Source organism: Cynocephalus volans, chromosome 3, assembly GCF_027409185.1.
Source record: "Cynocephalus volans isolate mCynVol1 chromosome 3, mCynVol1.pri, whole genome shotgun sequence".
NCBI lineage: Eukaryota > Metazoa > Chordata > Mammalia > Dermoptera > Cynocephalidae > Cynocephalus > Cynocephalus volans.
The window spans coordinates 176,134,729-176,148,121 of NC_084462.1; the positions used below are offsets into that span (position 1 = coordinate 176,134,729).

The 13,393-nt window shown below is 34.3% G+C and overlaps 1 protein-coding gene across 5 annotated transcripts in view; it reads left to right on the forward strand.

The window, feature by feature from the left end:
• The window catches only part of VRK1 (VRK serine/threonine kinase 1), a 98,953-nt gene that overhangs the window by 60,360 nt on the left and 25,200 nt on the right, over window positions 1–13,393 (forward strand). For 4 of the 5 annotated variants that reach the window (XM_063090852.1, XM_063090855.1, XM_063090853.1 and 1 more), the window contains exons 5-10: window positions 538–625; window positions 5,742–5,850; window positions 5,984–6,076; window positions 8,340–8,472; window positions 9,297–9,417; window positions 9,718–9,776. In XM_063090852.1, coding sequence (XP_062946922.1) covers window positions 538–625; window positions 5,742–5,850; window positions 5,984–6,076; window positions 8,340–8,472; window positions 9,297–9,417; window positions 9,718–9,776 — 603 coding nt within the window. The remainder of the gene's footprint in view (window positions 1–537; window positions 626–5,741; window positions 5,851–5,983; window positions 6,077–8,339; window positions 8,473–9,296; window positions 9,418–9,717; window positions 9,777–13,393) is intronic. The other variant, XM_063090854.1, reaches the window with a different exon arrangement.

Sequence of the window (13,393 nt, forward strand, 5' to 3'; positions counted from 1 at the left end):
CTACTCTGTTCCCTTCTCTCCTCCTCTCCCTTCATGTCCCTTCGTATCCCTTCCCCTCCCCTCTCCTCTAAGAATCCAAGGAGTCTCCTGGTAGGAAGGTATCAAGCTTGGCAATTTCCAAAGGAAGCCTTCCATCTCTCCTACATTTTGATTTCCTGGTTGAAGATTTAGACTGAGGAGAAAAAAATCTTTTAGATCGGTATAAAAAGTAGGTCTTCTTGTGGAAGCAAGTAAAGATTTACATAATTAGAGAGATTAACTGCAACGTCAGTACTTTAGTTTTGATTTTTAAAAAAATGCTTTTTGTAGATTTTATTTTAAAGACAATGTTAAGGGCAGTATAACAAAATTTTGTAGGTTAATAAAAATGCTTTGATTATAAAGTACTTTATTTAAAGTTATAATGTACAATTCACTTTTGTGAGTAAAGGTGAAATCTTGTTACATGTATAAGTACATTCTGCTCTGAATGATTTTTTTAAAAAATTATCATTTATGTATAACAATTGAGATTACAGCATCTGTTTTAACTTGTAGTTCAAAAGTGGATTCGTACCCGTAAACTGAAATACCTGGGTGTTCCTAAGTATTGGGGATCTGGTCTACATGATAAAAGTGGAAAAAGGTAAAAAAATATACATGGTTTGTTTTTCTTCTTTTTTTGAGCATTCACTGTCTAGTTGCTTTAGTCAAGAATTATTCACTGTGCACCTACAATATTGCTAGGTCTTATTTTTTTTTGCCCTTAAAAATAAACAACCCCCCCATGTCCTTATGAAAAAAGAGCATGTCAGGATTCCATTTGGTATTTCATATTACATACATAGACTACCCACAGAAGATTAGAATTCTGTTCTTTATGAGGGTTTCAATCTAGCTGATGAGAGCAAACAAACATGAAACAGCAATTAAGTGCTGAATTGTGTGATTCTGATTCTACATGTCTTAGGAGTTCAGAGAATGGAGAGAACATTGTTGGCATAGTTGAATTGGAGAAAACCTCTACTACTTTGATGCATAATTGACCCTTTTAAAATATTTGAATAAATGAATGGGACTTCATGGAGTAAGGCTGGTAGCTGAAACTTAAAGAGTAGATTTAGTTTGAAAATGGGGGTATATTTATTTAGGGTGCTTTCAGCTGCAAGTAAAGGAAGACTTTGACTCGGCATCTTAAGCAATCATCAAGGGCCCAAGTTTGTTATCTTGCACCTTTGCTTTCCTCATCTTGGCTTTGTTCTCTGTTAGTTCTCCATTGAATGGTTTCGAGGTGGCTGCCCCATTTCAAGGTTTCACACACAGACATGGTACCCCTGAAAAAGGGCAGAAAACGGTATCCCGTCTTGTAAGTTTCACTTTCCTGGCAAGGAAGCATTTCCCAGGAGTCCTATGGCAGACTTCCTGCCACACTGTCATAGCACATTTTACCATGTACATTCTTATCACCTGTTTTATAATAAAGCTCAGAACCAGTTAAACAGGGCTTTATGTGTATGTGGCTCCTGTGAGGTGACCAGGGCCTGAGTACTCACTTTATGGAGTTATTGTGTTTTCTTAGTCAGAATTTTATCAGTGCTCATTCTTAAACCAGTCACTGGCAGGGGCATAGTATTCACAGTCATTGACGTGGTGAAGCATGTGGAAGAGGGTGGAATGCCTGAACCAAATTGGTTCTCTGTTAGGATTGAGAGAGGGGTAGTTGCTGGGTAGGCAACCAGCATCGTTGGCTTGGAATCCATGTGTCTCTTAGGGAGTGTGGGAGCTCCCTGAAATCACATGTAATATATTTTTTTATATATATGTATGGTTTTGCTGGGATAAGTTTCCATAGTTTTTATGAGATTTTTCAGGAGAAATATTATAGAGCAACGATTAGTTAAATATGTTAAGAGCAAGAATTCTAAAGTCTGACTGCCTAGTATCAAATCTGTTTTGTCCTTCACATTGTGTGACTTTGGGTAAGTTACTTCTTTTTGCTTCAGTTTCCTCGTCTGTGAAATGGAGTAATAGCTACCCACTTAATAAGGAAGATTAAATGTAAAATTCTTTGAATATATGAATAACATATGTAAGTGTTAGCTTTAACTCTCAAAAGGGTCTTTAGTCCCTTAAATGTTAAGACCTGTGGGTTTAGAAAATCATTGAAGAGGAGGGATCGCATCTCACGTTGACTCTAAGCTTAACATGGACACAGGCAGGATAGGCTTCTATCCTGCTGTGTGCCCTGATGGCCATCTTTCGTTAGCAAAGGAAGAGGACTTGTGTGTAAAAGAGAGAAGAAAATAAACTTGGAGAAAGACTGAAGCAGATAATGACGATCCAGAGAGGAAAGAGCAGTTTGGAGCTGACATATAGTAGGTAGTCAGGAGCCACCACACACTATTGAAGAAGGGGACAAGATGGCATGATGGTGAAAGTGACACTCGAGGACTGGTTTACATGGTGAGTTAGAGACTATCTAGAGGGTGGTGAGACAGGAGAAACCCTTACAGATGACTTGCTAGAAAGCAAATATATTTGATAGTGTTACATTCTTAAAAAGTCTTAGTTTACAGAAAACCATGTTTTGTAGAGATAATTCTAAGAAAAGTACACCTAGTGCTAGAGCATTTTTAGACTTGGAATAACACAATCCCACCTCCATAATTTCAGTATAAACTTCTTTTTAAAAAGTATATTGCAATAAAACTGAAACATCACTGAACAAATCTAGCATGATATTGATTGTACTTGACTCTGTCAGGTGTCGTCTTGGACTAGCTACTTTCTGTCTCTCAAATTACCTGAAGGTGGGGATAATAATACTCACTTTATGAAGTTATTGTGGAAATGAAATGAAAACATGTAAATTGTAAGGGGCACACAGTACAAGGGTACTTCAAAAAGTTCATGGAAAGATCTGTACTATCTGTTAATTCTATTTTGTCATGAACTGTTTGAAATACCCTTGTAAGTGCCCAGTAAATGTTAGTTGTAATCATTATCATTGAGGTTATTATTATTGGTTTTATTTGTTTGCTTATTAGTATTTTTGTTTGGGAACAGTGGTATTTTGCTTGGGAGTGGTGGTTTATCTTTTCCTTTTTTTCTTTTGGTGGCTGGCTGGTATGGGGATCTGAACTCTTTGATCTTGGTGTTATAACACAGCGCTCTAACCAACTGAGCCAGTGGGCCATCCTGGGATGGTAGTTTTTCTTAAAGTCACCCACACTGTCTTTGCACATTTTACCATATACATTCTTATCACCTATTTTATAATAAATCTCGGAGCCAGTTAAACAGGGCTTATGTGTATGTGACTCCTGTGAAGTGACTGGGGCCTGAGAGAGGTCGAAGGTTGACTCTAAGCTGACTGAGCGAATTTCCCTGGCATGGATCAGAGGTGCCATAGAGTGCAGTGACTGGAACTAGATACTCTTTAGTCTAAGTCTTAACACTTACTACTGGTGACCTTAACTCTCAGCCTCTTTTATCTATAAAATGAGGTTGCTAGAAATGTCTCCTTTAAAAAGAGACATGTATAAAGAATTGAGAGTCATGTGTAAGGTATTGATTTACTTTTTAGGTTGAAGCTCTAAAAAATAATCATGTTGGTCTTGTAAAAGTAGAGAAAAAGAAAGTAAGATCCTTCTTCTAGCCCCCTTCCCTGCCAGAAATCTGTACTTTTCTCTGTAACTCATTTGAATTAATATGTATATAATACTTATTAGAATGTTAGCTGCTGTCATTATTAGATCATTTATACTGATTTATATTTGTCATAACTTGCATATTTTACCCAAGTCCCCAGAAAAGTGTACTTCAGAGGTTTTACTTTAGAAGAGTTACTTAGAAATAACTTTCATTTTACTACTCAGTGACAGAGTTTTCCAGAAGAATGTGGTAACATTTTCCATGCAGTGTATAGAATCATGCTTCAGTTAATGTTTATAATTTAGAAATGGTGAGGAGATTACGGGATTGTTTAGAGTAGTGGCAGAGTTATCTGTGAATAAAAACAAAGATCTACTTAATGTGATATATTAATAGATCCCATGTTGAATTAATTGTGTTTTAGCCCTCTTTTAGACTGTCAGCAGAGATTTTAGTTTTGTTACCTGTATACGATTATAATAATTACACACACCACTTTTTTGTAAAAGCAAACATGTACATGGGTCCTGGTCTCATCTCTCAACTTTTTAAAACCTGTTATACAAAGTAAATCAGGAAGTCAAAATTATTGTTCCCTTTTTGTTATCTTAGAGGCGAAGGTACCAGGAAATCTTACATGAATGAATACATTTTGCAGGCAATTACTTGTATGACTGTCAACAAATTACCTGCATAGACATTGGTTATTTTATTTATTAAAATATTATAAAATAGGTATTTAAAAATAAATTAATGTTTTATTTATTAAAACATGTTTAGACAACATGATTTTTTATTCTCTTCCAGTTCAAAAATGGATAGAATCCTGCATTTTTTATTTGGCATGTTGTCTTTTAATGTTAGTTAGCTCTTGCCTTCCCTGTTGAACTTGTCATATTGTATTTTTATCATAGATGCCTATAACATGTAAGTGGGATTTTTGTATCCTACTGACATATATTTATTTCAGTTTGCATAGTGCATTGGTCAAAAGCTTGGCTCTACCTCATACTAGAGGGCAAATTACTTAGTTTTCTTCTACTGTAAAATGGGGATGATAGGAGTACCTACGTTATAGGGGTGATGTGAGGTTTAAAAGCGTTAGTACATCTAAAGCGTGAGAGTAGTGCTGTGCTCACACCAAGTGTTCAGTACATGCTAGCTGTTATGATGATGATGATTCATAATCTTATCCCCATTGGAATGTATCTTGATATGTTTTGAATGTGGTCTTGGTTTTTACTGATTTATTGAATGATTTAACCAGACAAGTTGGAATCTGAAAAACCGTTGAAGATAAAGGTGGACCTCGGAGCAAAAGCTGAAAGTGTTACTGCAAATAGGTGATGCTTTTCAGTGATACTGAAATACAACAAACTTATGGTTATTGAATCTTAGGATTTGAGTGCTAGAAAAGACCTTAGAAAGGGTGAGTCTCTACGTTCTCATTTCATTCCTGTGAAAATTTAGGCCAAAGGAAGTGATGTAACTTGGCCAAGGTAACATAGCTGGTTAGTGGCAAAACCAGAAATCTTTACATTTTTCCCAAATTTATTCTTCCCCAAATCTTGGCCATTGAGTGTTTAATGTACAATCCTTTTTATGCCATCTAAACAATTTTATTGAATTTAACTATTGTTACAGCATCTTGTGACAGTCTTGATTTTAACAGAATGTTGATACTGCTGAAATGTGTCTTTAAAATAGAGAAAAACAGTCACAGGAAGGAAGCTAATGTCTAGAAACATAAATTAACTTTAGCTATGAGAAAACTCATGCTGTCATTTTTATTCTGATTGTTTTATTTTTAATGTGAGCGAATCTGTTGAGTTCTTTCTGTAGGCATTACCTTAAATTGAATATTGTTTCCTATAACTAGCTGAGATCAGGAAGAGGCCTTCTAGGTAAAAGGCAGGACAGGAAAGCACTCTGAACTCTTGAGATTTCTAGTTGGGAGAAATTGTTTCAAATGTTTGTATTTCTTTCTTTTTTTCAGAATACTTTCTTACTAAACATTGTTTTGGAAAAATTACTTTGAAAGGAGAGTACTTGTTGCAAAGTAGGTTTTTTAGTTATTTTGTTCATTGACTTTTCTTGTTTGTCTTCAGTTATAGGTTTATGATAATGGATCGCTTTGGGAGTGACCTTCAGAAAATATATGAAGCAAATGCCAGAAGATTTTCTCGGAAAACTGTGTTGCAGCTGAGCTTAAGAATTGTATGTGAGCTATGTTCTTCTTGTTTAAAAAAAATGTTTTTAATACAGTAAAGGCTAGTTTGTGTTGAAGCTTGGTCCTCTGCTGGTTAGCATTAGGTACTGCATTAATTTATTCTGTATGATGCTTTCATAGCTGGATATTCTGGAATATATTCACGAGCATGAGTATGTACATGGAGATATCAAGGCCTCAAATCTTCTTCTGAACTACAAGAATCCTGACCAGGTAGTTTTATAACTTTTTTTGCTATTTGAAATGTGTTGTTTGAAAACAAATATGGTTGCTTTGAACTTTTAAACCGATAGAGAGAAGTTTTACTTTTTGAAGTAGATATGGTAATAATATTTCTTGACACTTTTAGCTAGTTAACATTCTACATTTTTGATGTGATTTGTTGGCACTTTATCAAGTTGGCTATTTTACCCTAAATAATATTCAGAAGAAGTGCTTGTGATACAAAGTGAATTTCAAATAGCTATTTGGGGGTGGAAGCTTAAAATTATATAGTATACCAGTGAATTATGTTTGCCTGTCTGCTTTGTCACTTTTTTTATTTCCTTTGTTCAAGAAATCCATCAAATATAAGTGTTCTGTTACTTGGAAAATTTGGTCTTTAACATGTTGATTATTCAAATCAATTGGTTTACAGAAATATAGCTGTCTAAATTTGTATACGCTTAGTGTTTAGAATTCAAATGTGCATTTTTTTTAGTTTATTACATTCTCTTTGTAATTTTTACTTTCTAAGGAAAGGAGGAAAGCTAATGTTATACCTTTATTTGGGTCAGTAGAGGGATCTATACAATTTTCTTATAGTTATTTCCATGATTTTGGTAAAAGTAAGGTTGACATTCATAGTTGGGCCACTGTACTTAATGTATGTTTTCACTTCTTACTTGATCTTGTATAAAAAAGGATGATTTAAATGTGTTGGTTACTTTGGTAATTGTGTAATTATTTTTCAATACTCTATACTTCTTTCTTCTTTCTCTCAAAGCTACCTTTAACTACATTTGCTTAGTTTTTCCTTTCCTTTGTCTCTTCTTTCTTTTTCTTTCATCTTATATTTTTGCTTCCCTTTCTTCCGTGTTGGTTATGGTGGATATAGGGGATCTATGTAAATGTAACAGAAGAAAGTTGCTATACCATAGCATGCTAATGAAGAAATCTTTTTTTTTTATTTTTTTATTTTTTTTTATTTTTATTTTTTTAATTTTATTTTGTCGATATACATTGTAGCTGATTATTGCTCCCCATCACCAAAACCTCCCTCCCTTCTCCCTCCCCCCTCCCCCCCAACAATGTCCTTTCTGTTTGCTTGTCGTTTCAACTTCAAATAATTGTGGTTGTTATATCTTCTTCCCCCCCGCTAATGAAGAAATCTTAAAGGCAGTCACAGAATTAATTCATCTTAGCTCTTTCTAGCCATCTTGTTTTAAATGCTTCTAGGTTAAAAACTAAAAAACAAAACACAGCTAAGGACCTGAACAATAAGGGTTTCACTAATTGAAGTAGATTGGACTTGTACAGTATAAAAAATAAAAATACAACTTATTTCAGTTTGCACTTGACTAAAACATGCTGCCTTTTGTTTATATGGAAATATTTTGCAGCTCTGTTATCCTTTGGGCATATGCTTTGGATGGGAATATTTTTCCAGGATTGGATGTAGGTGCTAGATCCATCCTCATATTTTTATTTCAGTTTTCCTCTTGTGCCCAAAAGCATACATTTATGATAGTTACCTAGAATTAAAGGTGTAATATGTGGCTGCAGAGTAGAAGAAGGCCAAATTTGTTAGCTTTGTATGCTAATCAGACCCACATGTATATGCCTACGGATTTGTGTGTATATAATATTAAAATTTAGTTTTGATTATGAAGACTTGACTTTAATGAATAGTATTTAAATGTAGATAAGAGCCTCATCTAAAAGTTATTCACATCATTATTATAATCCGTGAAATACTTCTATGAAGTAAATTGGTATTTGATTATTTTACAAGTGACAAAACAGAGGAATAGAAGATAAATAATGTATCCTACGTCAGCTCCGTTAGCAGCCTTAAAATCGATAAGCTTTTCTATATGGAAAGTGGCTGTTTTGTAACAAGCATTGATGGTTTACCCTGCGCTCAATTTTATTTTAGACTCTGTAAGAAGTAAAAGATTTGTCGTCCTTGCTGAAGATGAGAAGCCAAGATTACTTACAAGTATAGCATATACTTGTCTAAAAAATATATAAAGTCAAGTGATATTATTCAGACCGTAGCTACATGGTCATTTAACATTTTTATTAAAAATAAAAAATCTTTCAGAATTAAATATTTGCTGTTGTTTACATTTTGGATCTAACTTGTTTGGGGTGCTGTAGTATGGTCTTAAAGGTGAATCCATCCTCAAATGACAGTATTTTGTTTCTGTGCTTTAAAGGAGTATATGTGCAATGATTTTAGCTTTAATTTGTCATGGTGCTTGAAAATTTATAGGTGTACTTGGTAGATTATGGTCTTGCTTATCGGTACTGCCCAGAAGGAGTTCATAAAGAATACAAAGAGGACCCCAAAAGATGTCACGATGGCACTATTGAGTTCACCAGCATCGACGCGCACAATGGCGTGGGTATGTCAATGGCTCTTGAATGAGAAGTACGCCGCAAATGTTTTCAATCACAGTCCTCCTGCCTGGTTCTTAATTACGCATAAAGAAATAGGTAGATAAATAAATACATAAATAAATAAATAAATAAATAAGAATTGAAGTGGCAAGGCAGGATGAGAAAAAAGACAGAGGTTATACTTCTGTAATTGTGCCACAGTTGTATTCTTCTCTTGTGTTCTTTTCTCTATCCTCTTCTCTCACCCTTCAGAGATAACCAAGAAGGTTGTAATGGTAAGGTGGTTTGCAGAGCTGCAGCAAGGATTTCTTTAGCTTAATCAGATGTTGGTTTATTTATTTATTTATTTATTTCTAAAGTCTGTAAGTTTCTTATGCAGGTACAACTTTATAATAGGTAACTTTTATTTTGTCACCTATTGTTAGCTTATTTCTTCAGCAGTCATTTCTCTTTTCTGTGCCTAACACTGAAGGGTCTCAAACACCTTGTTGGCTGGGCCTCTCAATAGTATATAACATTTTTTTATGTCTTCAAGTTTTCCAAGGGCAATATTAAATGTATTATTCTTTTATAATTTATTTCTTTGACTTATAGTCTCAATTTGAAACCCTAAAGTTACCAATTTGGGTGTTAAAAAGTAAATTATTAGTTGGAGGTAAATTATTTCTTTTATATTGCCTACTGTTCAATATTTTTATTAAATGCAGTCAAAATTTTGTGAAAAATGGAGGGTAGAGATGACTACCCTATCTTATTGCTTTATATATACTCAAAATTTTACATTAAAAATTATTTCAGTGTGCCTAACCTTTTTCTTTTGTATTTGTAGCCCCATCAAGACGTGGTGATTTGGAAATACTTGGTTATTGTATGATCCAGTGGCTTAGTGGCCATCTTCCTTGGGAGGATAATTTGAAAGATCCTAACTATGTTAGAGATTCTAAAATTAGGTAATGGAGAACTTAAAATAAATTATTTTGGGTAAAATCATGGTAAGGCAAATGTTTTTAGTCAGAATTTCTTGATGGGAACTGTAGTTTTGTCTGATACTAATGTAGAAATAAGAAGGTACTTGTTAAACAGTGAGTTTTTTTGGACTTTTGTTCAATTTATTTTAGAAGAATGTCTGCAAGCATGTTTAGGATGTGGCACAATGTTGGTTAATCTGCTATTTACTGTTATTAAATATTAATGATATTCTGTGACATCAAGCTTCAAATAGTAATAACTCATTCTTTAATTTTTAACAGATACAGAGAAAATATTGCAGGTTTGATGGACAAATGTTTTCCTGAGAAAAACAAGCCAGGTAAGAAAAGACTTAAATGTTTATAGAGATTTTGTTTTCTTGGGGTGGAGAAAATGTGTGATTTTCATGGAATATTCCTTAATGTAAGAACATAGGTATTTTTAAATGTTATTATTGTACTGCTGTTATCAAAAAAACACTTCCTGTCCAAAGTTAGGTTGTTAAATGAATTCTTGATCCTTATTCAATTATTATTCAGTGCTTTTGGGAAAGGAAGCAAATTCATTTATTCATTCAGCTAGTATTTATTAAGGCTTTATTGTATGTCAGGGACTGTTCTAGGCACTGGGGATACATCAGTGAACAAAACAAATAAAAAAATCCCTGCCCTCATGAAACTTAACGTTCTAATTGGGAAAGACAGATAGTAAATAAGTGAGTGAGTTTTACAGTAAGTTACATGGTTAGTACTGTGGAAAAAGAAGAAAACTGGGAATAGGATTGGGGCTGTGGGAATGAGGTGGGAAGTAAAGTGGGGAAGAGAACTGAAATTTTAAATAGGGTGGCCAGGGTCAACGTCATTGAGAAGTGACATTTAAGCAGTTGTAGGAAGGAGGTGAGGGGGTAAAGGAGAAGTCCAGGAGGAGTGTTCTAGGCAGAAGGGACATATGTTCCACTCCTTTTAGGACATCATGAGGACTTTGCCTTTTACTTTGAACAAGAGTGTAAGATTTGAGATAGAAGAGTGACATGAATTGTCTTATCTTTAAGGGGACTCTCTCTATCTTCTGTTGTGAGGATATACTACTAAATGAATGAGGAAAGGCATAAGCAGAAGGCAAGTTAAGAAGCTACTACAGTAATACCAGCAAAGGAAGTAGCAGTGGAAGTAGTGAGAAGTAGTCAGTGTGGATATGTTTTGAAGTCTTTTCGAGTTTTTGCTGAGTTTTGTTTTTTACAGGGAGGTCTGCCCTGACTTTATGCTGTTGAAACTTGTAGACCAACACCCATAACAATAAATACAATATAGCCTTCTTAGAATTAGCTCTTGTGCCCCCTACCAATCAGTAGTAGTCTCTCACTCCTGGCCTAATGAGTCTTCCACTGTCAAAGATTTGTTTTTGAAATGTACAGAAATGGAATCATACAGTGAACAAAATAGATAAAAATCACTGCCCTCATGAAATTAATGTGTAGTTCTGTTAGTGTCCCTTTTCTTTCACTTAGTGTTACATTTGTAAAATTCATCCCCATTGTTGCATGTTTAACAGTAGTTTATTTTCATTTCTATATAGCATTTCATTGTATTTCTATACCATTATTTATCTATTCTGCTGTTGGGTTGTTTCCAAATTTTGATAATTATAGATTGCCAATTATACATACAGATATATAGTCTACCTGCAGTTGATTTCTATGTATTATATGAGCAGGGATCAAATTTGTTCCTCACCCCTTTATTTATATCCAGTTAACCCAGCAGCCTTTCTTAAAAAGACCATACTTTTCCCTATGGTGTCACATTTGTCATAAATCAAGTGTGGCTCTATGGATCTATTTCTGGACTCTTCTGTTTCAATTGTTCTTTTTGTCTGTTCTTGGGCCACGCTATCTCTCTCTCTCTCTTTTTTAAAAAAATTTTTTTTACTTAATGTTTAGATAGAAAATTATTTTCTCAGTATACACACAAAGGAAAACATCACAAATTGAATTTAAAGTCAATTGATAAGGAACAGATTTAACACAAAGATTAACATGCTTAATGCATAAAGAACTCTTAAAAGTAAATTAGAAAAATCTTAACAGAAATTTGGTGAAGGACATGAGCAGACAAGTCACACACCCAGAAGAAACACAAATGGCTAATAAATACATTCTATAATGTTCATAGAAATGGAAATTAAAACAGAAAAATGATATTTTTCCTTTCTCAGACTGAGAAATATGATACTGTATAATACTGGCAGTATGAGAGAAACAATGTCAGAATCTTCTAATATAAATATAAATTGGTAAAACTTTTTTGAAGAACAGATTGGATTCATAAATAGAAGTCTTTAAAATGTTCATACACTTTCAATCAATTATCCTACTTGAAACTGTAAGCAAATAATCAAAGGAAATATATTGTTTTTAAATGTGGAAGGCAGTTATGTAAAGGCCAAAAAATGGGAATAAACTGAATGTCCAACAATATGAGAATGGCTAAGTAAATTATGAACCTCCATAAAGTGTAATATAGTGCAGTTATTAAAATCATAATTTTGCAGAGTATTTAAGACAAGTTTTCAAGATATAACATTAAGAGAAAAAGCAGGATGAAAAACTGCACTAACTAAAAATAACTAGGTATGTTTAAACTCCAGATATACCTCCAAAAAATGACTGGAAAAAAATTATTTTATATATATATATATTTTTTTTTGCTAAAAGGGAAATTTATTTAATGTAAATGCATACATTAATAAAAAAAAAAGATCTCCGATCAGTAATCACCTTTGCACCTTAGGAAACTAGAAAATGAAGAGCAGACTACCAAAGAGCAGACTACCATGTAAGCGTAGACATACCAAAGGGAGGAAATGGTAAAGATTAGAGCATAAATAAAAGGAACAGAAAATAGAAAAAAAAAATAGAGAAAATCAATGGAACCAAAAGTTGGTACTTTGACAAGATCCACAAAATTGAAAAACCTTTAAATAGAGGAACTAAGAAAAAAGAAGACTCAAATAACTAAAATCAGAAATGAAAGAGGGGTCATTACAACCAAATTTACAGAAATCAAAAGGGTTATTAGGGAATACTATGAAATTAGATCATCTAGATGAAATGAATAAATTCCTAGACACATGACACCTATCAAGAGTGAATTATGAAAAAAAAAACAGTTTGAACAGAACTATAGCTGGTAAGATGAGTGATTATCATTTTTCGGTTTCCTGATGGCAGGACTCTTTTGGGGATTTCCTGCAGGGCTGGTCGTATGGTGGTGAACTACCACAGTTTTTGTTTGTCTGGAAAATACACTATTTTTCTTTCATTTCTGAAGGATAGCCTTGCTGGGTAGAGTATTCTTGGCTGGCAGTTTTTTTCTTCTGGCCTGTAGAGTTTCTGTTGAGAAGTCTGCTGTTAGTCTGAATAGGGGCTCACATATAGGTGACTTGATGCTTTTCTCTTGCTTCTTTTAAGATTCTTTGTCTTTGAGATTTGCCGGTTTGACTATTGTTTTAGTTCATTTTGTGTTGCTATAACAGAAATACCCAAGACTGGGTAATTTGTAAGGAAAAGAAGTTTATTTGGCTTACGATTCTGGGACAGCTGCATCTGGCACGGGCCTCAGGCTGCTTCTTCTCATGGCAGAAAGTGGCAGGCAGCCGGCGGGTACAAGCAGATCACATGGCGAGAGGAAGCAAGAGAGTAAAGGTTTGGAAAATTTGCAGCCTGGCCATGCGGTAAAGAAATGGAGAGAGAGAAGGTACAAGGGTCTTTTTAAGCAACAAGCTCTAGTGGGAACTAATAGAGCGAGAACTCACTCATTAATCCCCCGTCCCCTAGGGAGAGCATTAATCCATTCAGGGGGATCTGCTCCCGGGACTCAATCAGTTTCCAACACTGCCACGTTGGAGACCATGGAGGGGACAATACATCCAAACTCCATCAACCATAATATGTCTTAG